General features: G+C 48.6%; 3 protein-coding genes across 4 annotated transcripts; 1 reads left to right on the forward strand and 2 right to left on the reverse strand.

The window, feature by feature from the left end:
- Positions 1-264: 264 nt before the first annotated feature.
- LOC120894596 (ABC transporter G family member 20) lies at positions 265-21,469 on the reverse strand. Of its 2 annotated transcripts, XM_040297283.1 has the most exons (9): positions 21,383-21,469; positions 20,033-20,231; positions 3,374-3,628; positions 2,339-3,280; positions 2,047-2,263; positions 1,799-1,976; positions 1,546-1,732; positions 1,216-1,481; positions 265-1,140 (listed from the first exon to the last, which is right to left on the reverse strand). In XM_040297283.1, the coding sequence occupies exons 3-9, from the start codon at positions 3,610-3,612 to the stop codon at positions 839-841; spliced, it is 2,331 nt and encodes a 776-aa protein (XP_040153217.1). In that variant the 5' UTR covers positions 3,613-3,628; positions 20,033-20,231; positions 21,383-21,469; the 3' UTR covers positions 265-838. The 2 variants fall into 2 exon arrangements, with proteins under 2 accessions (XP_040153217.1, XP_040153218.1); XM_040297284.1 differs by lacking the exon at positions 20,033-20,231 and having other exon boundaries at positions 21,383-21,402.
- A 2,493-nt stretch (positions 21,470-23,962) lies between these two features.
- On the forward strand, positions 23,963-24,493 carry LOC120897056. Its single transcript, XM_040301664.1, has 2 exons — positions 23,963-24,090; positions 24,201-24,493. Exons 1-2 carry the CDS (start codon positions 23,976-23,978, stop codon positions 24,407-24,409), a joined length of 324 nt encoding a protein of 107 aa, XP_040157598.1. The 5' UTR covers positions 23,963-23,975; the 3' UTR covers positions 24,410-24,493.
- An 88-nt stretch (positions 24,494-24,581) lies between these two features.
- LOC120896831 lies at positions 24,582-25,129 on the reverse strand. Its single transcript, XM_040301296.1, has one exon. It carries the CDS (start codon positions 25,051-25,053, stop codon positions 24,784-24,786), a length of 270 nt encoding a protein of 89 aa, XP_040157230.1. The 5' UTR covers positions 25,054-25,129; the 3' UTR covers positions 24,582-24,783.
- Between the last annotated feature and the right edge of the window lie 308 nt (positions 25,130-25,437).

Raw genomic sequence — 25,437 nt, forward strand, 5'->3', positions numbered from 1 at the left:
AAATATGAAGCTTCCGCCTAAATCTGTGTGTGTGTGTGTGTGCACCGGAAGCGACGCATTGAAGCCTGATTGTGTGTGGCATTTGCGTGCCGGATGAATAGACTTTTGGGGGGTATGAATTGTTTCGGATGCAGGTAAGACTGGTGGAATGCAATTTCACTGCTGGTTTCGTGGTGAGCATAGCAAAGAAATGAAATCGATGCACGGGGAATGGCAATCGGTGCGATCGGGGATGCAATGCCACTTTGTCCAACACGGTTGCGCTACGCTAAAATAGTTGTTTGGTTTTATTGAATTCCATGTTCCTGCCTTAACCTACCTACAAAACTCGCGCTGCACACAAAAACACTAGCTTTAGACGCACATCAAACGAGCGCGTGAATGTTGAAGACGCACACTATGAGGAGAACGGTCGGTCGAGAAATGTTATAAATACAGACAACCGGTGCCTACCGCTCGGTGTCCGGGGAGTGTGTTCACGCGCAGCACAAAACAAAAAGCCAACCGTTTGAGTGCAATGGTTCAGTACCGTGCCCGTTTCCACGGCCGGATAGACCTACCTACCCACCTGTCCCGTGGGAAGAATGGCCGGTGAAATGAAACGTACTCTAGTCCAGCCAAAAAAAAAAAAGTAACTAACCTAAACATAAAACCCCCATGTGTTTGACTAAGCACCCCCATGCCCGGGATTGATAGTGTGCAGAGCTCACTAGCTAAGCTCGCTCGATCTCAATGCCCTGGCTTGTGTTTTGTTGTTGTTGTTGTTGTTGTGTGTGTTCATTCTTGTCTTACGCAACCCTGAAACCTCCGGGCTTCTGCTGAGCGCTAGCGGCGCAGCTTATCCCTTCTTGAACTTGAGCAGCAGTATACTAATGGTAAGGAAGATCACGATCCAGATGGCAGTGGAGGCGAAACCGATGTACACGTTCGGGTCCTCGATCAGCCAGCCGCGCTGCAGTATGGAGCGCAGCGATTCGGTCGATTTGGTGAGCGGTAGAAAGACGGAAAACACGCGCACCAGCGGATGCATGCCCTCGATCGGCCAGATGATGCCGCACAGCATGACGATCGGCAGGAAGCTGCCCATCGCCATGTACGTGGCGGAGCGCTCGTTATCACAGGAGCACGATACGACGAATCCTGTGCGGAAGGAAGGGAGAGTATTAGGCGGAAACAAAAAACATTGGTGAAACGGTTGTGTGGGTCAGCACTTACCGAAACACATGCCACACAGCCCGGTCAGGATGGTGAGCAGGATCACCCACACGATGTCGCCCCGATTCGTAAGGTTGAACACGGAGAAGCTAAACACCATGACGAGCGCGGTCTGGAAGCACATCACCAGGAACTGGGTGGTGACATGGGAGAACAGTATTTCTATACCGGTAATGCCGGACACGAGGCAACGCTCGAGAATGCCTTCGTTGCGCTCGATCAGCATGGCGCCGGAGGTAAGCGCAACGGAGAGGAAGAAAATGATGCTGCAACGAAAGTGAGCGATAAGATGAGTTTTGCGGAAGTAGAACAAGGCATTGAGAGGCTTACGTGAGAATGACACCGGGCGCCGCAAAGTCGGTAAAGTTCGGCTTCCGATCGCCGTAAACGGGCTTGTTCCACTGGAAGGGTATGCGCCCGTTCGACGGGTTCACCTCACAGTCGATCAGTATGTTTTCGATAAAGTCAAAGTAGGCATACTGGATGTCTCGGTACAGAAGCGTTCCTATTTGTTGATCTATTTGGTGAAAGAACAGCAAAATTAGCGTTATGAGTACCCCAAGAACTGACTGTAGCGACTTACTTGACATATCCATCGTCACGGCCAGATTGGCTGAGTCTATGGTGAAATCGTCCACATCGCGACCTCGTTCGGTACGCTCCACTAGCGAGTCGGAGTAGTTGGAAGCAAACACCAGTGCGCCCCATGCATTGCCCCTGCTGACTTGCTGTAACGCGTCACTTTCGGAGGAAAAGAGCTCCTGTGAAAGCAGAAATTGGTTTCGTTAGTGTACTGGGACGTTCAATTGCTCTTCTCAACTCTCTGCTCACCAATACAACGCTCCTATTCTTCAGGAACTCCATGTAGCGACAGCTGAGCAGTGAGTAGTTGCAGCCGGGATAGACTGGACAGTCCTGGAAGCTGTAGCCTGCCTCCTCGAGCTCGTAGTTGGCAACGGCCAGCTTCAAACCGACCGGATCGTGCCCGATCGCCCAGCAGAACAGAATGATCTGTGCTACCGGCAGTCCAATGATGAATGCCATCACACTGTGCCAGAAAAAAACAAAAACATTGAAGCTAGTTGAGGCTTTCCAACCCGTCTTCACCCTCATCACTACGCACCCGACGTTACGCCACATCCAGAGGAAGTTTTTCCAGATCAGTGCCCGCATATGGTTCGGCTTGATGAACTTCAAGTACTCGACGAGCGGCGTCTTGGTGTCCTCCTCCGGCGGCAACGGGGGCGCCTGTATTTCCGGCGTCACCGCGTCCGGTCCGCGCGATGACATCGAGATGTTGTCGCCGAACTCGCCAGATATTTCGCCATGGTCCTCCTCGGGCGACAGGTCCAGGGCCGGATTGCTGATGGCCGGTATGCGCACGTGCTCCACCACCTCCTGCGCGATCGACGAGCGTCTCCGCTTGCCCATGTTCTGCAGGACGGACAGCTTCAGAAACACGTCCTCGAGCGATTCCGCCTGGTACTGGGCGAGCAGGTCGGCCGGCGACTCCTCCGCCAGAAACTTGCCGCCGCGCATCAGCCCGATCACGTGCGCCTGGCGCGTCTCCTCGATGTAGTGCGTCGTCACGATCACGGTCGTGTTGCCGGACTTGGTAATCTCCACCAGATGGTCCCAGATGCTTTGCCGCAGCACCGGATCCACGCCGACGGTCGGCTCGTCCAGGATGAGCAGCTCCGGCTCGTTCAGCAGTGCGGCCGCCAGGCTCATGCGCCGCTGCTGCCCGCCGGACAGGTTTTTCACGAACCGCGACGCGTTCGGCAGCTGCAGCAGCTTGCACAGAAAGTCCGTCTTCTCGTCCACCTGGTCCGTGGTCATGCCGTAGATCCAGCCGAAGTAGATGAGCGTTTCGCGTATGGTAAACTCACCGTACAGCGCTACCTCCTGCGGCATGTAACCGACGCGCGGTCCGGGCACGCCGGAACCGCGCGACCCGGGCCGCCCACCCAGCACCCAGATTTCGCCCGAGTTGAGCCGGCGCCGGCCAACGATGCAGGAGAGCAGGGTCGTTTTACCGCAGCCCGATGCGCCCAACAGTCCGTAGCTGGATGGGGGGAGGGGAAACAACACGAGGGAGGTCAACATTAATCACAAGCTAATTAACGTACACCCGGGGACGCTCCGGGGACACACTTACATCGAGCCCTTCGGTACGGTCATGTTCAACCCGTCCAGGATGACGTTCGGGTTCTTTTTGGTGCCGTAGATTTTGTGCGCCCGTCGCACGCAGACGGCCTGCTGGCGCCGGATGGCCACGGTCGACGGTTGGGACATGAACTTTTTCCGTCTCGCCGCCAGATCGAGCTCTGTGTCGGTGGTGGACGGTTGGCCACTGCCGGTCGCCACCGGCGGAATGCCCTCCGACTCTGCGTCCATGGCGTCGTCAGTGGAGCTTTGGGGGTAGGGAAAAAATATTCAATTAGTCACAGCTGGCAAGTGATTGTGTTTGCTGTTTTCGGGCGAGGAAACTATGCAGCCATCCCTAGGCAGAACTATTGCGGTCCGTGCCCGAGAATGCTGTAATCATGTCATCATCTTTTCCGGACTTTTGCCCCATCCAACGTATTGGACATTCGTGCGCTCGCTAACTGCGCATCAATTTATGGGCTGCGGTTCGCTGTCGGCGAGCAGTATGTGAGTGATTCGTGTTTGTGTTGTGTAAATTAACGCCGCTAATGGAATGGTTGGCCCGCTCGCAGCTTCACCTGCAACGCAACAGCAACAAACCTCCAACCAAACAGATCGCTGATTATCCTTCCCGTCGGGGAGTGCATCGGGTGCATTTTTTTGTCGTATTGTTTGCTGGACCGAAACGTTTGCACTTCATTCGATGCGTGTGCAGGAGCGGGAGGAAATATCAATTTAATTGCCGTTAATGAAGCTTGACGCGATGTTTGTATGTTTGTCTAGGGTGCAATGTGTGTGAGCGATAGAGAGAGAGAGAGAGAGAGAGCCGCATTAACTGCATTAATGCAAATATCATTCGGTGCGGGCAACATATACAACGGCTGCACCCGGCGATCGGTGTCGGGAACAGAATGATGCGCGGGCGGAAATCAAAGCGTTTTCGGGAAGGTTTATTCAATGTTTTTGATATGGTTTGGTACTTGTGTTTGTAGAGTGGATGTGGGATATCGATAGTGTTTATTGGCTCGCAATGTGTATCAGCGCGTCTAGCTGATGAAAAGCGCTCGGTAGTAAATGATTTAACGGCATCTACGCGGAATAATTGTGATTTTTTGCACGGTTTTGGGAAAGTGAAGTTGAAAAACATATACCCAGAGTCATTTTATATTGTTTTCTTTTATATTCCACTCGAATAAATGGGCTCTGAAGTTAACTTTTCCACATGAAAGTTATTTAAATCATCGACGGGATGATTCGATAGAATAGACCTGATAAGTATGTTACAACATATAGCCTGGTTCATTTAAGCTACCTTACAAACGGTAAACAACAGGTCCCAACCATCTAAGCGCACACACGGTGCAAAAATCAACAACATTCTACCACACGAGGGAGACACCCCGCTGTACACGGAAAGTTTGTGTCACGGCAAGTGGAGCCACTAGGCGCTCGGCGAACAAGAATGTGGCATTGTTTTACAACACAACGATTGCCGCAGAAAGTTCCTGAACTCGTGAATCGCTGTGCGCGGTCGTTGTTGCACCCCGGTCGATTGGCAACTCCGGCGGACGGTAATGCTGACCGGGACGAGGAGTTTTGCAAATGCCCGACGATGCAACACGCTAGGCCCAGCACGCTAAACTTTGAGCGTGTGAGAGATAGAACCGTACCGAACAACCTTGTGTAACGCTTGTGGAGAGCTGGTGGTGATGGTGGTGGTGGAGGTGCTGTTAGGGCCAGGGGCTAATAACTTACCGAACTGAACGCATTCGGTTGGGTTAGTTTGCATGAGTTAGGTGAGAAAGTGTATTGCCTTCTCTTTTTTTTTCGTACCATTTTGGGTGTTTGTAGGCGCGTTCTTTTTGCACTGAGGCTGAGAAATGTACAAAATGTTCCGCCTTGTTTGCACCGTTTCGAAGGACGAGCTGGGGAGGGGTTTGGGTGGGAAAAGTTTCTAGAAACCCGAGGTTGCACTGTGGCTGTGCAATGTAGCGGGCAGGTTCAAGACCCTTTGAAGGGCTCTTGTACTGATGGAGTGATTGATATAAAAACGGTTTCAATTGAAATGATTGAACTGGGCGTTTGATATTGATGCGTTTCATTTTGCGTTTCAAATTCAATCATTTTATGTGATTCAGATTGAAAGAAATTTTGGTAATTTTTTACCTTAAACTCAACAATCTTTGATATGTTTCAATTAAATTAATTCCCTTAGCTTAACAAAGTTTGGTAATTAAACTCGCGTAAACAGTTATTTTATGAATGGTAGTTCATCTTAAGTTAGAACTTATAGGATCTAATTTCTATATTAAACGCTTCAACGCTTCCAGCCCACTAATTTCATTAAAACACGTATTTAATACCGTCTGGAATTTCAAGCATGATTCTCTCTTTTAATTTCGGTAACCGAAGTAAATTGTGATAAATTGCATAAAAATATGTGTTTAGACAAGGATAGCAACAAGAAAAAAGATTCATTGATAGTAATAATTCAACGACATTTGAAGACAGATGTCACAAATGCCTTAATGGCCGAACGGGGAGGTTCGTGGATTCGAACAACAGTACTTCGGTTGAATTCATCTACGAGAACAAAAGAAAAATCGCTCTCAAAACTCGTTGGCAATAGGACCGTCGTTCTGTCGTACCAGGAGGACATTAGCCCTCAGAATTGAGTGTCCGGATCTTAACTTAGATTAAAAACAAACAAAATAAAATGCAGTGTGTGCGTTAAAGTCATGACTGTTGACGAACTTTGGTGGCTATCCGAAAATTCAATCAAAACGATCGTAGTATGAAACATGAAGTCGAAACTGTACGTAATATGAGTCAATATATCGTTGTAATTTTATGCATTTTTGCATTTTTGATTAAAATAATTGGAAATCTTCTATTTTTACTGAAATTTAGAAGGTTTGTTAGAAAACCTGAAATTTAGAAGGTTCAGTTAACTGAGGTATACAGTGCTGTGGCCGATTAAATTTGAATTAGTAAGAAAATATGAACTGCCAAAATGTCTTAAGTGTCCGTAATTTGAAGCAGTACGATAACTATGATAATAAAAGTTACTAGTTGATATACTCATTAGATTTCACTGCAATATGTTTATGTAATCTTATTTCAAACCAAAAAACAACTCCCAGCATGGATAATTCATCAAAGGTATTGGGAAACCATAAACTTTTCGTGACAACTTTTCCCAATAAGAACATGCAATCAATTTATTAGTTCGCCAACAGTTTGATACGGTAGCTTGTGGAGCAAAAAACATTGATGATGAGAAAAGGTTTCAAAGTGTGCCGTTCTAGCCACATTTCCCCCTCGGTCCATAATTCCACCAATATGCAAATCCACATCTCTCGCTTCAAAGTGCACTCTAGTACATGTGTAGCAGAGGAGCAACTTAAAACACAAATACTGATGCACATCACCGATCGCACTTCATCGCGGCATCGGAAGTACTTTTGACGGGCGGGGTTTGCCTGTACTCTTGTGTGTGATGGGGCAGGATGCCCAGCGAAAGAGAAAGAAAGTTGCAACCACCGGAAACATCAACGCTCCCTTGCCTCCCGGCAACGGCAAGCAAGAGAGAGGGGAAAAGTTTTTTAATTGAATTAAATCGTGTTTCCGCAGCCGCGTGCTTCACGAATTGCTCACGGCGATGGTGCTGCACGGATCGAATGGAAATTGCATGTTGCAGTGGGGTTCTTTGTGCGGTACGATTCCGTGAATAGGGACGCTGGTGGCAGTCCTTGGCCGTAGCTCGATTAGCTGTACTTTGGTGAAGTTGGTTGATTGATGCAAACAGTGGAGTGACTTCCACTGTGGATGCCCGAGCCTGAAGGGATGTTGGAAAACTACTGAAATGTGTTTGCTATTCAACGTCTCCCTTCCGCCAACCATTTCTGGGTGCACGCGGGGTGGCACACAGCGAGTGCAAGGAGTTTCATTCATCGAGCAAGGCAACAGTTCAATGTCATGATCATACGGCTACGGTACCGGTTATGTAAATGCCGTCACCCAAGTACCTATGACAGTGTGTCAGTGTGCAAGCCACGTAATTAGCTGACCGTACAGCGAGGCGCAGGTGCAAGGGGCAGGTGTCACACGGGGCGTCTCAAATTTGCGTCTTTTTCGCTCAGATCAATCTCTGCTCCGGCGTGCCGTGGCATATCGGGACGGTTCTATGCCATCGGGGTAATTATCTTCTCTCCCCTCTCTTGCCCTCTGTGCTAGCGCTGGCCATGGTCAGGGTTGGAGCAGGCGTCACCCACTGGTTAGCGTTCGGAGTGAGCTGATGTTAGACATTGACCCTTCCAAGGAAAGGTGGAAGGTGTCCGTCACCTTCCCGCCTCGACTGGTCATATTTATCGAATTAATTCGGGTAATTGCCCGTGTTTTTTTTGCCGAGCTCTCCTATGCGCGCTCACCACACGTAACAGGCGGGTCAACTTCCGCCAGCGCTGCTGATGATATACTACTACCCATCCCGCAAGGTGTGATCGTTGCACCTCTAATCCATTACCCATGCTGTGCTCGATCTGGAGAGGGGCGTAATCTTGATAGTCGCGTTCAAAAGTCCGCGTCACGTAAGTGACGAACCTCAAAAACATGTCCACCCCGAGGCATCAGGTGTTCATCGGTGTGCACCGCCATCAGCACCACCACCGATAGTGAGTTGGCCGTACAAATGGTGGCTTTCGTGCGCGTAGGCCATCTGCTTTGCGTGACCCACGCGTGGCTTTTGATGGATAGCATCATTCCATTCGGCGGAGGTTAAGCTAATTGACAGCAGTTTTCACTTAATGTGGCACATGATTCTTTTTTACCCGCCGCTACTGGCGGCGGCCAGACCATGCTAAATCTAACTGGCCGATCCTAGCAAAGACGCATACAGTACCTGTGCGTGCGGTGCATATCGTTGACCGTGGGCAGCACGAAACGGTTGCAGAACAATTGCTTGATTAAAATTATTTTGGAAAAGTTTGCATTGTTACGGGCTCGGTAGACCAGGCACGGACACGTGAAATGCCAGTGCTTTGTAACGACTGCAAACAACAATTCCCTAGAAGCACACGTGTGCTCGGGTGCACAGGTCGTCAAGGGGAAACCAGTTTTCAGGCTCATTAGCCGCCGTCAAACAGAATCCAAGCGCTTGGTCGTAGCTCGTAGCAGGCCAGGCCTTGCAGCAAAGACGGAAGTGTACACTCATCTAGCAGGGCTGCAGGTACACAGCGCGGACATTCCATTGACGTCAATGAGCGATCGATGGGCGACAGTCTAGCTGGACTTAGGCACCGGCAGGCAGCAGTAGGGTCGTTAAGGTACTGCCGGTTTTCAATATCCCTGAACTTGATTGAAACTGAACTACTGAACAACAGCAGCAAACATTCGGTACTTTCTCGGTCAATTGCAAAAGCATACGTCCTGAATCATGCAGCGTAGGTGCGTTTATTGAGTCAATGGATTCGATATTGCTTTGCGAGCAATTTTGATTGGGGCTGTGCCTTTATTGAACTTGCCGATAAAACAGAATCACTAAGCTTCTGTAAAGAAGATCTTCAGTGCGTCTGAACTACTTTTATGTACACTATAGTAAATGGATTATTATTAGCTTCATATACCATCATCAAATATTTCAAAGCCTGTAAAAGCCAAGTTCAATAATATTCATGATAGCTCCAGTGATATGTCATTAGTTCCTTGTACTAGCATTCAACAAACAATTTACAACGTGGGCCTGGAAACCATACGGATTGGAAAATTTAATATTTCATTATTTTTAATATTATTTCATTTCACAGAAGTAGATGCTAGCAATAAGCCTCGTCTGTGGCATGCATATGAAAAGGAAGAGGAGAAAGAATTTCATTTCACGATAAAAAATACACCCCATCATTGCTTCATTTTGTTGTCCCCGCGTAGCATGGAAAGCCTACGTTTAACCAACCTCTCTACTTCTCCGATGAATCCTACTGCACCGTGTTTGTACGTACAGGGGGTTTCTGCCCTGCCTTCAATCTCCCCGCATTCACTCAGAGCCCGTGCTCGGCCGGTTGAATCCTCCTTTAATAATTGTGGAGAAAAACGTAATTTTAAAATGCCTAGGAAGAAAGCATCCATCTCATGCGCAAGCAATGGCAGTTGGTGGATAAGCGTATTGCATAGAAATGCATTGCTGCTGTGTGGCTTTGGTTTTTGCGCCGACAGTGGGCAACATTTTTCACGAGTGCTTTAAGAAGCAAAGCAACAAGCAACAGCAATTTTTAGAGTGCACTTTCGTGTTAAATCTAGCAGGAAAGGTTGAACAGTTTATTCTAATCTGTGAGCCTCCACCACACAAGCGGCACGTGTTGCGTGGAAAAAAAAAACGCTCGAGCTAAATTTATACTCAAACTAATACACTTAAGCAATGGTCTCTAATAATGGGAACACAATACACAGGTAATGTTTAATGAGAAGACTAATAAGAGTAGAGTGGAGGGCTCTCCCATTGCAACTAAACCACTGCATCCGTGTAAGTGGTGTAAGAGACCCTTTTAACCACAGCACACTGAGTGTGGCTGTGGTGTTGTGTGAATGAATATTTGAAAAGTCTCACAGGCAACACAGGTCTGTGAAAGTGTGTGAAGTGCATGGAGTTTTCCATGCCCGAGTGAACACCCGGTACAAGTCGGTAAGTCTCGAGCACTTCCTTGCGGTTCCTCTGCCACCAGAGCGATCCAGGAGCGATCTGGGAGGAACAGAAGTCACACCGGTACCGGTAAGTTACTGTCTAGCAGTCGGTTTGGTCACTTTACCGGAACTGTGTCCGGCCGTGGTCATTGCATGTCGAGTGAAATGATTAGCTAGCTTTGCCCTAGTTTCTAGCTAGGTTTACATACAAATACAAACACACAAATATGTGGTGTACCATTTTTTGCACTTTACCAAGTTCATTAAACAGGACGGTGGTTGTGAGTGTGCTGTTTGGAGGCATCCTGCTAGCTCATTTTATGCTAGCTATTTTTATGTTTACTTTAGAGGAAAAAAAGAAGAAGCAAAAACATACACACAAGATGAGTAAAACTGGTCAAACAGCATCTTTCCATTCGCCAAACATATAAAGCTAGACACTGGACCGAGAGAGTAATATGTTTACAGCTTTATATGCTGCAGAGTGGCTGCAGAGAGGCATGTGCTATGCACATTTAAATGCAGATTTGCATTTCTATACTGCCACTGTAATACATAAATACCACGATGCTCAATTTTTTCAAAGAACCTTCAAGCAAAACTCACGTTTTATTGACAAACGGTGTTTTGTTGGGTCATGAAAATAAAGCCTTCGGTAGTGATCGGTTCAATACACAGCACCATCCTTTATACGCAACGTCTCGATAGCCTTTTTAAAATTAAATAAGAGACGCTCATTCACCATTCCCAGGTGGGGTTTTCGTTTCAGGGACGCCCATTAATATCTTCCAAATGGTCGCCAGCCGCCGACAGTACACCTCATTATGTCCTCCCGTTTAATAACGTTTGCATCATACATGGGGCTGCTTTCGACGCGCGTGTGTAATGTGGTTCAGATTGGATCGAAACCCTAACACACAAAAAGAACTCCCGCCACCCCGGGTCGTGGCACGTGGGAATTTGGGAGCGCTCACGCCGTGGGCTGAGCCATGCCGGCGCTAAGTACGCTTCTTCCCTTCCAAGCACAGCAGGTTGAGAGAGTGGCCTCATTTTGGTGGTTTGACATCTACAGGGGCTACCTTCGTGTTTTCTTTTTACGCGTTTACGTTTTCATTTTCATTTCGGGTCGAAACCATTCTGGCTGTCACCCACAAACTCCCACCGCGAACCGAGGCTCATGCATATGCAAATGACATCCTAAGCCCCCGCGCGCACCTTACCCATTTGTGTCTGTGTGTGTGTCTGTGTGTAGAGGAACGATTTGTTTGTGTTCACCTCTCGGGTCGAACTTGAACTTTTCTCCATTTTGCAGCGGAGAGTTCGAAAGGGGCGAGGTGGTGGTTGACAATTCCTCCCCTCCCTGGTGCAAGTGCAATGGGTCGTTGCGGGCGTGGCGGAGCACTTGCAATGATTGCCTCGGTCGGTGCAAAGTTTTATCACCGTCCGCGCGAGGCACGTGGGTTGGCAAGCGAAGATGCAAAAGCGTAAAAGGAACAGAACAAAAAAACAGGCAAACTGCAACTCTGACCCCAGCGAGCTTTCGTTGCATTGCAGTTGAATTCACATTGCAAGCCAATTTACATTCCCCCCCCCCCCCGCTCTATTCCTCAAACTCCCGTCGAAGCTATTGAAAACACTGTTGGATTGCTCCCGTCGTGCACTTGGTTAAGTAAAGTCGAGCCACAAAGCCGTACAGTTTCGTTACGGAAAATTTTCTTGAACGTGTCACTGAACCCTGGGCTGCCCTTTTGTACGTCATCCCACGTACTTCGCCCGGGTGAAGGCCGTTTGTACCGTAGGGGGAGGTTAAGATCGATTTATGAGTTAATATTGTAATGCATGCAGCGGAATGCACAGTTCCATTCGGGGTCTTTGCCGTGGATGCAGCGAAGTGCAACTCTCTGGCAAGGCTGGGCGGCTAGGGTGGATAAGATTTTACCGCCTCCAGTACATTTGTTCTGCCACTTCCGAGGAACATTTTACCGGCGAGTGCGTCTCCGGTGCGTACCGCGAAAGGTAAGCCCATTTAGCTTGCAAGCATTTCAATTCATTCTGTAAGAAAAGTGGTCCGCAGTGCTAACAAATCATCCTTGCGAGTCCTAAGCCCTGGGGGTCCTTGAGCGGCTCGATCGACGGCCCCGCTGCTCCGTTGGAAAGTTGCAGCAAAACGGCCGGGCGCAACCTTGGGGGCCGGCAGTTCGTTCGTTCGGGGGAAGCTGATGTTTCTGATGAAAACTTTGAAGCCTTATTATAAAGGCCCTTGCAACACCAGCACCATCACCATACAGCAAACGGCCACCGAATGGGTTGGTAACACCGAAGGGTACCTCAATCTGGTGGGCAATGGTTGAACCGGCCGGATGAGAACCGAGCAGCAGGGGCAGGGTGCCCATCTTTGTGCCGATGGTGGCGAAAAGATATTTACAATGAAGTCGACTTTGACCTGCAAGGTTCGACATAAAATAATCATTTTAATTGAACGCTAATGGCCGGCACCCGAACCGGGGTAATAGAAAACGTGCGCTAGGTAGAGTGTGGCGAAGTGACGTGGGGCTGTTGAAATTGATTTCCATTTGGGGTTGAGAATGGTTCGCTGTTGAATAACAAACTTAGAAATTGTTGATGCTCAATGTTTAGCGGAAGGTCATTGCAAATAATTGCCACCGCGTTTAAGCGAACGAAACATTTCCACAACCAAAGCGTGGCGCCTGCTTAAAGAGCTTTTCAAACCAAAAGCAAGAGTGCATTTTTCCGCACAACAGGAAAACTCACCGAATATGGCAACGCAAAACACTGTTCCATAGTGCTGCAGGGAGATAGTTCGGTTTTATTTTTTCCATTTCCATTTTTACACCTCATTTTATTTTTTCTAGCCTGCCACCAATGCCCCATCCATCCATTAATCTGATAGCAGAACCGAAATCAATTAACTACCACCGCGCCCATGACCATTTTCTACCTTTTGCCGCTCCATCATAGTTTACATCCCTTTCGCTCCGGTCCCGTTTTGCTGGATCCTTTCCCCCATTGCTAAACGGCCAACTGGCGCTAATGATTTTTGAACCATTTCGAAGAGTTTGATTCATCGTGCCCGTATCCTACCGTCCCGAACTTGTGCTCCCGCTGCACCGTTCCCAAAGCTCCCCCGCACAGCTGCCAAGCGGGTGTAGTGTGACGGTTTTAAATGCTGTCGAAGATTAAAACTTAATTTGTTTCAATCTAGCCGTGTGCGAAGGCCGAGCACGCCTGCACGTATGCAATCACCGATGCCGGAAAAAAGGGGAATGCAATTATCCAAAACCGTTTGCGCGCTCCACTCCCCGAACGGGGCCGGTATTTTTCGCGCTGTTCCATTGCAAACCGTGCCACTCGCCTCTTTTTTCTGTATCTATCTCATCCTGTTGCACCACTTGATCCTCCCTCCCCTCCCCCTCCCCACGAACCTACAATTGCTTATCGGTGTGGGCGGGCGCGCGGTGCGTTCTGTTTGATGTTTGTTTGTAGGTTTCGCCGGTTGGTGTTATTGTTTGATTTAATTTTCGTTGCCATTTGTTCGACAAGTGACGATGGCGGGAAGAGAAAAACGAATGTGTGTGTGTGTGTGTGTGTGTGTGTGTGTGTGTTTGCGCTTGACACACTATCCGGTGCGTGTTTGCGGGTCGCCCTGCTTTTTTATTTAAAAAACAAGACTGCTAGTTCCTCTCTTTGTCGGAGGCAAACATGAAAATCAATACAAAAAAAAAAAAAAAAATGGCCCACCAACAATGCACACGATACGTGCCACAAACACTTGTGCCATTTGGTGTGACGCGGTTTTCTTCTACTTTTTTTCTACATTCCTCCATCCTCGACCTCTCTTTATGTATTATTGTAGCGGAAATTGACTTCAGGTACAATTATGCACTTATCCAACTCGGCCGATCGCGGCTTTTTATGATTTAACAAACAACAAAAAAGTGAGAAAAATAGAGCAACGTTGCAAAACCCGTCGCCTCGACACATTAGCACAACCCCATGCTGCCCACCTTCGCTCCCCGGTGCGCGGGGTGAACCGGCGGTGCCATTGGGATGGGAAATTGAAAATGCGTTGGCCGCACTGATGACTCAACGGTTCGTGATTGATTCGATTTATCGATCGATTGATCATCCGCATCCGTACCACTGACACACACACACACATCACTTGATGTATCGGCTGCACTCTACATCCGGCCGAGCGAGAGAGAGAGAGAGAGAGAGAGAGAGAGAGAGAGAGAGAGGAAAGGGAAGGGGAAAGGGAAGGTTTTCCTTTTCGCTGAACAAACGCTCCAACCGTAAATCCCGCCGAGCGGTGGCGTGATGTCCTTCGCGGATGAGAAGCTTTCATGTTCATGTATGTATGCACCAGTAGCGAGAACAAACATACACCCACACACACACACAAACGCTCTTCAGTCGGGGATTGTTAGTACGCTAGTCATTAAATGTTAACTCGGCAGCACTTGATCGTTGCATGTTTTATAATGCGCTCGCGAAACGTATTAGTTCTTGGCGGATGGCAGAGGTGAGTGGTGATATTGGTTGCCGCTTTGTCTGTAGCTGCTGGTATGCATCAACCCGTGCTGGAACGGTTTTCTAACTGCTAAAAGGGCACCGAGTGCATCGCCGCTAGAAGCGGTACCGTCTGGCACAAGGCAGTAGAGCGTTTGTGTGCACTTGTTGCATAAAATCACCTTTCCCGCCAGCTTGGTGTGCGCGTGTGCATTGTACGTAACGGAATTTAAAGAATTCTAATAGTGAAATATAATCACGCGAACCGCTTACTTTTTCTGTGTGCGTCGCGCGTGTGTGCGGCTAGCAAACAAATGCTCCAAAGTTTGGAGTTCCCTGTCGAAGGCGATGATACGCGCATGGGGTAATCGTGAAGGTCATGGTTGGTTGGTTTTTGGTTTGTTTGAACCTGGGCCGAAATGTCTTTTGGTTGTAGCAAAGTTTGTTCGGCTTGCCACCGATTTTTGGACTGCTAATTTTGTTGGTTTGCACAGAAATAATCGACCAGAAGCTCCCAGTACAGAGCTCCTCTCCCCCAGTTTGGCTGTTGCTGGCGCGTTGACCGGCGCAAGGCCGGACAGCGTCGTTGTTGAAATATGAAATTATTCATCCACTGTTTGAGTACCCGATTGAGGCACCTAGCCTTCGGCAAACAGCCAGCTCAGTGTCAGATAGAGCCGAGGAGAAACGTAAAAAAATCATTCCTCCCTGCCGAAAAAAAAACAAACCACACGATTTGCTCAGCGAGTGAGCACCGGCGAGAGCAACTATTTATTCTTCAATTCACACTGGTTGATCGGTTTGGGGCGCGTACTTCTTGAACAATGTTGTTTTTTTTTTTTGGAGGATGATTTTGTGACGTCAATCGCACTGTTGAAGTCTCCATCGAGAGCCACTTGTTACTTTCGGTGCGGGCATTGATTTTTTGGAACGCGAGCGCATCGAGCCCGAAAGGTTCCGTGTACGTCATGTTCGCTGACCGTTGGGCTTTTTTCCCATGTCGGCCCTCCGGCTGTGTGTACGATACGGTAATGAGCGTTCTTGGAAGACCGTTACAGGGCGCGCAGACAGAGATGATGAAGTTGATGATGATGGGTGCAAAAATCGAACAACAAACCTCATCCCCATGCGCGTACGTACGATGTGCCGTCACGATGACGCCAAGTCATGAGGGAGCAAATACAAGAAAAAAACAGAAGAAGGTATACCGGAAATCTTGTACAATTCGATTAAATTAAGCATCATTTCGGTTGCTAGTAGTAGTTGGAGCTGGTGGAAAAAGGGAGCGAAAAGGGGGGCTTCTTACAAGTTTTGCGAATGACTCTTGTACGGGTTGGTTCTAGGAAATCATTAGTGGCTTTTCGATGAGCGTATCGAGAGCAGCGACTTATCGAGGGTTTTTTGTTGCAACCTTTGCACTGAAGGTGAAGCATCTCACACGTGCCCGACGGGAGAAAAAGGTTACAATTATGGGGAAAAGTCATTAAACGAGGGTTATTTAATGAAACCTGTTACCACTTTCATATTCACTGCCTCAGAAAGGTTCAGCAAATAGCAAAATTCTGCGAATGCAACACATGAACCAGCTTGCAAACAGGGATCATTTGTGGTAACTTTCCATCCCTAATCGTTTGTGCATTTAATGATTTTCCATCCCATGTAAAACTGCACAATAATTCCGAAATATTATTACTACAATTACGACTAAGTCGATATTAGCGGTAGCGAAATTAGTACCTAAAAGCCTACCAACAAACCAATGATGGCCGATCCCCGAACAGCTTAGCTCTATTCCTTTATCCGCTTCGGCAATGGACTTGGGCGGACGAACATTATTACGCCAATATGTTTATGCGCCAAATATTGCGCTTTGTTCGGAACAGCATCAAAATTGTGTCATCACCAAACGGGGTGGTCGTGATCGTGCGGTTCAGTGCCGGCAGCAATGAAACTAGTAGCACTGCATGGGTAGTCGTTAATTGAGCCATTTACACCACCGGCGGTGGTGCGGTGCAATCGGTTACATTGTTAAACAGTTCATTGTAATCATCCGAAATCACAATAGGATCTATTAATGATAATAATGAAAACGCGAAATGCGTTTCGGGGCTAGCGTGCGTCGCTCACCGCCCGGTCGTGAGTGGGGGAAGGGAAGCGAGGATTAGAAGGTTTTGCACATACGGCTGCTACGGCTGCTGTCGGCCATCGAAATGTCGGGTGAATAGGTTTTGGGGGGGGGGCAAAATGTATTGCACATATCCTCACCCCAAATGCTTCTTTGGAAGCGTTGCCCCTTTTGCCCATGCTTTTCGGCCGAATGCAAGTGCAGCGGGCTGCAGTAGGCTTGCGTTCGGCGGTTTTGGGTTAATTACAATTCGGGCCACGGGTGAATGGGGATACATCGGACGGGCGGGGCAGTTACCATATGTCCTTGCCTTGCTTTGGGGTTGTAGCGACACCGACGACGACGACGACAACGATGATCATCATCATCAGCAGCAGCAGCATCCGTGTCGCATGGTCGGCAAACGATGCGTGCTGGTGTGAAAAGTGTGTGGCTTATTTTATGCGATGTTGGGCATGTGTTGGTCGAGAGCACACACACGCTGCCACTGCTGTGGGCGCAAAGAGTGGTGGGGCGTGCGGGAGCAACTATTGATGGGATGCTTGGTAACGTTTATGTTGCGGCAACAATAGAACGCCTCCACCCAGGGCCGTACAATTGTTGGGGCTTGGGGTTTTGTGAGCCTGGCCGCATCCTTCTGCCTTCCCGAGCTGGGCCAGTATCTCGTGCTATCGGCTATTGGCGGTGCGCAAGTGCTGCATTTGACCCCGATTTTGTTGCATCGATTGATTCGCTATTGTTTTCGTGTTGCTTCCTGTGGCACACCATTTGCCGGAGGGCGCTCATTTGCCGGAGTGAGGGCACGGGAGGGCAATGTTACTTAATTATTTTGTGCAAGTCGTGAAGCTAAGCGTACGGTGGCACCATTTCGTGCCTATCTCGGTGCGATCTCCGGACACACAGAGCCACACATCCGGGCAACGCCATTACAAAACGGCAACGCCGTAGCCGCCTTGTTTTGTTGGCCAACTTTTCGTTGGCCTGTCCCTGTTGGCAGGTTCTTATTAAACGGTCGTGTGGGGTTGTTTGGCGTAGCTCGGAAGTATCAACACTCGTAGAACGACTTAGCGGGTGCCGACTCATCCATTGGGTGGCAATGAGTGGCAGTTCCCATTGCCGCCGCCCATGGCAGCAGGAGCGCGTTCATGCCGAGGATCCATTAAACGGCAAGACCGAGACAGCGCACTCGAGACTATCTCGGGATGGCGTTGCTTAATTATGGCTCATTGTCACAGCGCTCGGTTCGATCGGCAGATTAGTGCATGTTGCGATGTATTCGTGTTGCGAATCGAGCGATCGATCAAAGCGCAACAAACGGCCACAATTACAGATGCAGGCGCTTGCAGCTTGTTGATGTCGCGCGGGGTTATGACATTGAAAAATTGATCAGTCGTAGAGTCCAAGTGCCGACTCTCGGCGAGAGTACAAGAGGAGGGAGTACAAAATCGCGTCACTAGCAGCAAGTGCGCTAATCAACCGCGAGCGACCTAATAATTGCAGGTTTTGCCGGGACGGGACGGGCATGATGGCCACGATAATCCCCCGTTCCGTGTACCGGTGTGTGTAGATATATGTGTGTGCGTATCCGGCAGCCGGAAGTGTTCTCGACAAATTTTAATTACCTGCCCGCGCATTATCGATGGCGGGGAGGTGCAGCGCAAAGGACAAAGCCGCGACCAGCGGTGGGTTCGTTAATTGTTTTTCCACCGAAGCTGGCGCGAGTCTGTGTGCTTACAGCCGGCTGGAGAGATCCTTCGATGGTGTGGTGTGTGTGTTGATGATGTGAGCACACATTAGACGCTTAATGAACGTACCGAGAGGTGATTAAACGCTAATTTATTTAAATTAATCAAGGTGAGCGATTTCGGCAGCGAATTGGGGAATATTTCATAGTAAATGGTAAACAAAATTGTGTGTGTTTTTTTTCTATCTCACACGATACGCAGAGTAAAATCGAGCAAGCATTCCACGCTTCATTCGGCGCTGTCCGGGAGCAAAGTACAGAAACGAAGTAAAAATGGTCAAAACATGTTTTCGTTACGAATTTAGGCGTCCGGCAAACAAGATCGAAACCTAAACGAGCCTCGTTTTCCAAGCTTTGCAAAGCAAATAGCCCAACATAACACGGGCGTAACCTCGAAATCGAAATTCATGGGCAGCCCACCGTCCACGGTCGCAGTTCGATGACCGGGGCAGGGAAACCCGCGCCCCATGGTAACACATAATCCGAAGAAACAGGTTTGGCTAGAATTTCGAACGGAGCAAAAAATCCGGTCGCTAAAAATTATTGGCATCTCGTGCCGCTCGCCCACAGTCCCGTTATGACATAAGTAGAAGTCGTGGAACCATTCCAGCAAATTTTAGCACCCAAACACGATTGTGTCTCCACGTGGCGGCACCAATGCCCATGCTCCCATGCCCATGTCTGCCACCTCGATCGGGTTCGTCGCTTGGCCGTTGTTACGCCTCAAATCAAGAGTGTGCGTGTGTGTGTGTGTGTATACGGATAAGCAATCCGGTTTATTGTAACGATTTTGAATGTACGCGCTATGTGTGTGTGTGTGTGAGATAGATTTTCGTTGTTAATCTTTTGGTTTGCAAAGAGATGCGCCCAGCATGGTGGATTTTCTTCGACGCACTGAGTGCGCGCAGCTGAGCGGTAAATGTATGACGCATGGCGCACAGCCTATTGCGCAGCCAACCGGGTCTCGTTCGCGCGCTTGTGTGCGAGCCCCGTCCGCGGCCTTCATTGATTCTCTTTGCCCGGCCGTGCGCTCGAGACACTAGAAAGCCGCCGCGCAAGGTTGGCCACTTCGAACGGCCGTGAATTGTGCGTCCGATGGCGGAAGCGGTCCACCGCTCCCCGGCAGTTCGGAAGCAGCCTTTCGGAATTTTTGTAGCTACCGCTTCCCACCTCGGTGTGCGTGTGTGTTATATGACATGGTGCTTACGGTAAGACAATTTTCGAAAACATCGCTCGACTGATGGGACTTTTAATGAAACATTTATGACTTGCGTAAGGTATATTAGGCAGCTGCTTTGAAGCGACGACGCATCAATCTAAATATCATATTCTTCACTTCATACCAAAAAAATAAATAAAAAAAAACATGTTGTAAACAATGGAAACTACCCCTTTCTACCACCTAATTAGTGCGATGATTGATTGTAAAAGATAATAAAAATAGATGATAGGTTCGCCCGCTCAGCTCGGACGAGGTGTTTCTTCGTTTTTGTTTTGTTTTTTTCGCAAGCAAGTAACCCTGGAAAACGGGGCACCTTTGCCCGGGCCCCAACTAAAACAACAACCTCGCCCCCTGGTTGGTTTGGAAAGCTTACCCGGCTTTTTGTGATGAACACCTACAAAATAGCACACCTACACTATCACACACACACTCACTCAAACAATCACTTGGCCACACACACACACGGCAGCGTTGGTATGTGGGCAAAAAGGCGGGCGCTGAAGGTATGTTTTCTTTTTCGGCTACAACTTTATAAACTTTTCCTTCGTTTTTTTCGGCCGCAAACAGAGCACCTACAAATGGCAAAATTTATTACTCCACTTTCCTTTCACTTCGGGCGTGCATCGGAGCAGTAGTTGAATAATTTTCAAATGGTTTTTTGTGTTTTTTTTTCTCCATTACCCTACCACCTGCGGTAGATAATAATTTCTCCCCGTGTGCAGATTTAATGAACCAAAATGCCAATAGTCAATGATACCGGTGGATGTTCCTTTCGCTTTGGCACTGGGGCGAATCGGTTGCTTTGGTGGGAGTGGGAGGGTGATGCCACCTGAAAGCACCTGGTGGAAATGAACCAGGTCGAGTTGGGGGGAAATTAAAAATCATATTTGCACTTCCACCAGCTGGAAGCTGCACTTGATTTGGCACGATCGATTGATTCTTACGTGCCGCAAAAGACGCTCGCCCTCCTATTTAGTGAGTCTGGTTAGCGCACAGCAGGTGCAACGGGGTACGCGATACCGCAAACAAAACAAAACAACAAAAACGGCTATTTGATGTATCGTTTAGCGAAGAGCACACGCTAATCAATCGACACGGCAGGCACTACGAACAGCGTTTCATTCAACATTCCCTTCTCTTTGGCGTGCTCACTCGGCGGTAGGGTTTTCGCGGTTCCGTATCGATCCGCACTTGCTCGGCACTTAATTTCTGTTTCTTCAACACTTGATCACGCTCTGCGTGAGAACTTTACTGCACCCACTGCCCTTGCTGCCCGCCCTTTCGCTTGGTGGGTGGGCTTAGCAGTTGGGCTCTAGCTATTATTAGTCGGCCCTTTGGGTGCACAACACAAGGTGTGTTAGCCGTACACGTTCCGTTTCCGGTTCGAGTGGAATTTTTGTAGCGCATTTGCTAAACACAACCATTCCGTGCGGCCCTTCTTGCCGTGTGCACTTGGAGAGCGGAAAATCACTGAACCACACAAGCAGCAAAAAAAAAAAAAACAGTGAGAAGAGGCTAATTAAACACAAAATAACACAGCTGCAAAACACGTTGTAATCAATCTCTTCTCCCTGTTTTCTTGCGTTTCCGTTAGAATAAAACTCCCAACAGCTTAATCGATCGTTCTGTGTGTGTGTGCTTGTGTTTGTGTGTAGCAAGATCAAGAAACTTGCGCTCTCGCAGAAGCGACGAACCCCACGGCACGCTGAGCGCTCGCACGTACCTTAAACTGTCGACCGATCGCGAGCGAATTCGAGTGGGAACTGGGCGGTGTAGATCGCGCCTCGGTTGCGCGTACCCATGCGATCGCGAAAATCCTCCCTCCCTGTCATGCGGTGGAGCGTTAATGTGGTGCGGCATGGGTAGGGTGGGGGGAGAGATGTGGGGCGCTGTAAAATCACTCGATCAGATCGAACGCAAATACTGCTGCGTCATGAGATGTTGGCGAGTCTTCTCTTCATCGTGAGGCTTAATGATCACCACTATTTTCCCCGGGAGGGTATGGGTGACGGGGCCGCGACGGGGGATGTCTTTTGACGCCATAACAGTGTTGGTTGGGTCTGATGAACATCCCAGCGGTGTGTTAGTCATCTTCTTCTCCGATCAGCCCAAGCCGGGAGGAGGAAGCGGGAGGATAACACACTTCTTCTAACGAACGAGAACGAGGAGAACTTTCCGTTCACGGGAATCACCAAGCTCCATTAGCGAAATGGGCAATTTCTCCGGTACGCCTTGCGGATGTCTCGCCGGTGCCAATGCGTTGGAGATTCCCGAGCGGCGTGAGCTTACGCAATGGGAACCATTTTCTAGAAGCTCGCATGACGTAGGGCCCCCGGGACAGTGGAGAAACCGGTTCGAGGGTTTGTTGTTCGGTGTGCTGGCGCTGGTGTGCTGTTGCGGCACATGAAAGTACCGAGTGTGTCGTAGTGTGCGGGAGTGAATGTCGAGTGTCCAAGGTCAGTTCGGATGCAAGTTGGGAGAGCTAGAGCTGGGCCGGTATTATGCTGCGATATTTGGCATTGGGCATTCGTCGCAGGACTGTTGACCCCTTCGTTTTGCGGGAACGTTGAACTTGAGTTGCACCGGAAGGACGCTGTCCAGGCATCTGCTTGGGAAACTCTAGGCTGAAGCAAACCAGCCGGAGATGCTTTCGTTTGAGCAATGATAAGCAAATTGGAATCATTGACATGTGCGGACCGGTTTGCATAAATAGGGTATGGCTAGCTTTCAACACATTCAGCACATATCGATTAAGCTGTTTGGCGGAGGTTTAAATGCAAACAATTGGAAGAAGTTGCATCACATTACAGCAACATGCCATAGGTACGCCATCGGTAGCAGCTAAACGCTTGTTGCACAACCAGGACGGCGCTGTTGGCGAATGCAAGCAACCGTCCCCTCTCCTTTCCAAAAAAAGCAGAATACTAACTGTGTTGGTGCACCTTCAGAACCGAACAAAGCAGCGGCCGTACAGAACAGTAAACCGCATCTGAAACAACGGCAAGGCTGTGTCTGTGACTCACTGCGGGTCGAAAAATAATTGCTGGAAAAATAGGAAGTGTCGGCACCGGGTGGAAAATGAGCGATGGCGAAATAGAGAAGAGTGTATACGAGAGAGCGAGAGAGTAAAAGAGAGAGAGAGAGAGAGAGAGAGAGAGAGAGATAGATAGAGACAAAATGGAACAACGTAAACCTCACCTCACTCCATGGTGTGGTACAGTCGTAAAACTTGCCTCACGCAGCATTAAGCCGTCTAGGGTTGAAATCTGCTGCGATGCGCATTTTGTTGGTGCGTGCGCGCTCGCGGAAAGGGGCGCCGGTTGGTACATCGGCGGGTACGCCGTTGTGCCGCCGAGACAGGTGTTGATATATGCACGCGGCACCGATCGGGTTGAGCTGTGCGATCGACAGCCCTGGGTTGCCCCGGAAGAGCGGGCTCGAAAGAGAGCAATCCGAGCCAACGTAGCGCGTGCGTGGGGCACTGGGTCAAGGTGGATCGATCGGATCGGACCGGCCACAATCGGCATTGGATTTGACGACCGCGTTGCCATTGACCCTGAACGGCCTGCCTGGCTGGCGAGCGGTTAAAGAATGTGGTTCTTATTTGTACACTGCTTGTTACGCGACAAAATGCGTCGACGATGAAGGTGGCTCTGTTGTGGTAATTATGTGAATGGTATTTGCATAATTGCAATGAGTGTGGTGATAGAATTTAATCAATAAATAAAATAAATGAAGACACGCTGTGAAGCATATTGTAAATTGTATGTAGCAGTGCTTGCGTCAAGTGAAAGCTCGACGCACCGAAGAGCCGCTTGAAAGCTTTCCGAGCGCCGTTGCTTATGCAATCCGCATAACACGCCCTTGACGGCACTATGGGACACAAGCACTCTGGCGATCAAAAATGTTTGTTGTAATATTTGTTTAATGTTTTTCGAACCCTATTCATTTTAATAATAAATCGGTTTGACTCAAAACATGAACTCTGTGTACTCACAATTATCTCCACGTTCAGCTCTAAACAGTTCATTCTTATGTTTATGCACAACGTAGCGTACTTTGTACCAACTAGCCAAACAATATGAGGCTAATGTTTACACAGCGATGGTACAGACACCGATTCATTAAGTACACGGTTCCGTATGGAAACAATTGCCCAAGAATAGGGGCTCGCTTTTTATAACGCGCGAGGTAATCCGCATCAGCACAATGCTTGATTCGCGAGAATTTTAAACCATTTGTTGTTTCAGCTGTTTTCAGCCGTACGGCTAAGCACATGGGGCACACATTGTCGGCAGGATCAATGTCGACTTATAATGTACTGCATTAGCGATGCGTCTTGCCAGTCTGGTTCCTTTGCTAGCGCTTCCGCCATGCATATGTACGGAAAGTTGTGCACGTTGTTTTTGCTGCTCGCTTGGTGTAACGTTGGTAAGTGGTTGTCGCAAAAAAATAAACGGAGAATTTGGGTAAAATATTTGCTCCTTCTGACGATCTTTGTTTGTTGTTGTATTTGTGCGTTTTTTTTGTTGCTTCGTCAGCGTTCACCCGACAAGTGGTGCCCAACATACAAGTGTGTCCAGACTTTGCCGAGTTTGCCTTCACCTACGAGTGCCAGCCAACGTGCGCCGAGCGGATCTGCATCATCACACCAACGTCGGTGAAGCGGGACGCCTGTACGTGCAAGCTGGGCTACATCCGAGAGTACAAGAATGGACCGTGCATACGAACCTCCAGATGTCCTCTGTGAGCAACGATAGGGGAGAAGATTTTTGTGCAATGTTGGCGTCAAATGTATTAGAAAACTGTTAAATAAATAGTAAATCCAAAGTAATTGACCACTTTTAAGTGCAACGGACGAAAGTGTTTTGAGAACGAAACGAATTTTATTGAGTGGTCGGCTAGGTACTCATTAAAGGCTTTGGAGTTCGAAATGCGAGTCGATTGAGCTGATAAGCTGTGATGCATTTCATAACATAGAATCAGATGTTTAAAACGTACAAGTTTGGAAGTATTACAACACGTACTCGCAGGTTATTGTTACATTGTTTTATTTCTCTTTTTCACTGCCTGTTTTGACACTTAGAGCTACTGCTTCCACCGATCAATAGCGCCACCAACCGATTATCCCAGGCAGCTCAGGGTGATGCTTTCCGGCACCGGTGTGCACTGGTCCGCGGCTATGCACTTGCCGCTGGTCAGATCGCGCTTGTAGCCAATGCGGCAGGCGCAGAAATCCTTCATTGGTATGCACGAACCCTGACAGTTGTCATCGCACCCATCATCCGTAAACTCTTCGTAGATTGGATCGCATTGGGGCGCGGCCGTTGTCATTCTGGTGGCCAGTGCCAACAGCACAAGCAAAATGCAGACTCGCTCGATCGACGTCCTCATGGTGGCGGCACTCGCGAAACGATCTGTACGGGCACAAACAACACACAATAATGGGGACTGACGGCGGGTGACTCGATCTAGTGCCGAATCTCAGCGGCAAGGTTTGTTTTTACAAACGGGTTATCAAGCAGTTCTGCCAGACCTGTTGACAGTTGTGTACACAGATGCGCAGGTTCGGGGAAAAACGTACCCCGTTTAGGAGCTGTACACTGTGTTGAGACGGGGTTAGGAGCGCATGAAATTGGAGTAGCTGTTTTTTAGCGTGTATCGAACGGCAGTACAAAGAAATGCTACCGCCGAAAATCATATGAGATAGAAGAAGTTTTTACAAGATCTACAAATGATTTTGAAGAGTCTCAATACAAGAGAACAATAAAAGAGGTT

This window comes from Anopheles arabiensis, chromosome 2 (assembly GCF_016920715.1).
Source record: "Anopheles arabiensis isolate DONGOLA chromosome 2, AaraD3, whole genome shotgun sequence".
NCBI classification, from domain to species: Eukaryota; Metazoa; Arthropoda; class Insecta; order Diptera; family Culicidae; genus Anopheles; species Anopheles arabiensis.

Bases quoted from the DNA above. Each gene is read 5' to 3' on its own strand.
- LOC120894596 (XM_040297283.1), bottom strand. From the start codon at position 3,612: ATGGACGCAGAGTCGGAGGGCATTCCGCCGGTGGCGACCGGCAGTGGC. The intron at 1,482-1,545 runs GTAAGCCTCTCA...CTTTCGTTGCAG, and splicing joins GCGCCCGGTGTCATTCTCAC to CATCATTTTCTTCCTCTCCG. The intron at 1,141-1,215 runs GTAAGTGCTGAC...CCTTCCGCACAG, and splicing joins GCTGTGTGGCATGTGTTTCG to GATTCGTCGTATCGTGCTCC.
- LOC120897056 (XM_040301664.1), top strand. From the start codon at position 23,976: ATGTACTGCATTAGCGATGCGTCTTGCCAGTCTGGTTCCTTTGCTAGC. The intron at 24,091-24,200 runs GTAAGTGGTTGT...TTGCTTCGTCAG, and splicing joins GCTCGCTTGGTGTAACGTTG to CGTTCACCCGACAAGTGGTG.
- LOC120896831 (XM_040301296.1), bottom strand. From the start codon at position 25,053: ATGAGGACGTCGATCGAGCGAGTCTGCATTTTGCTTGTGCTGTTGGCA.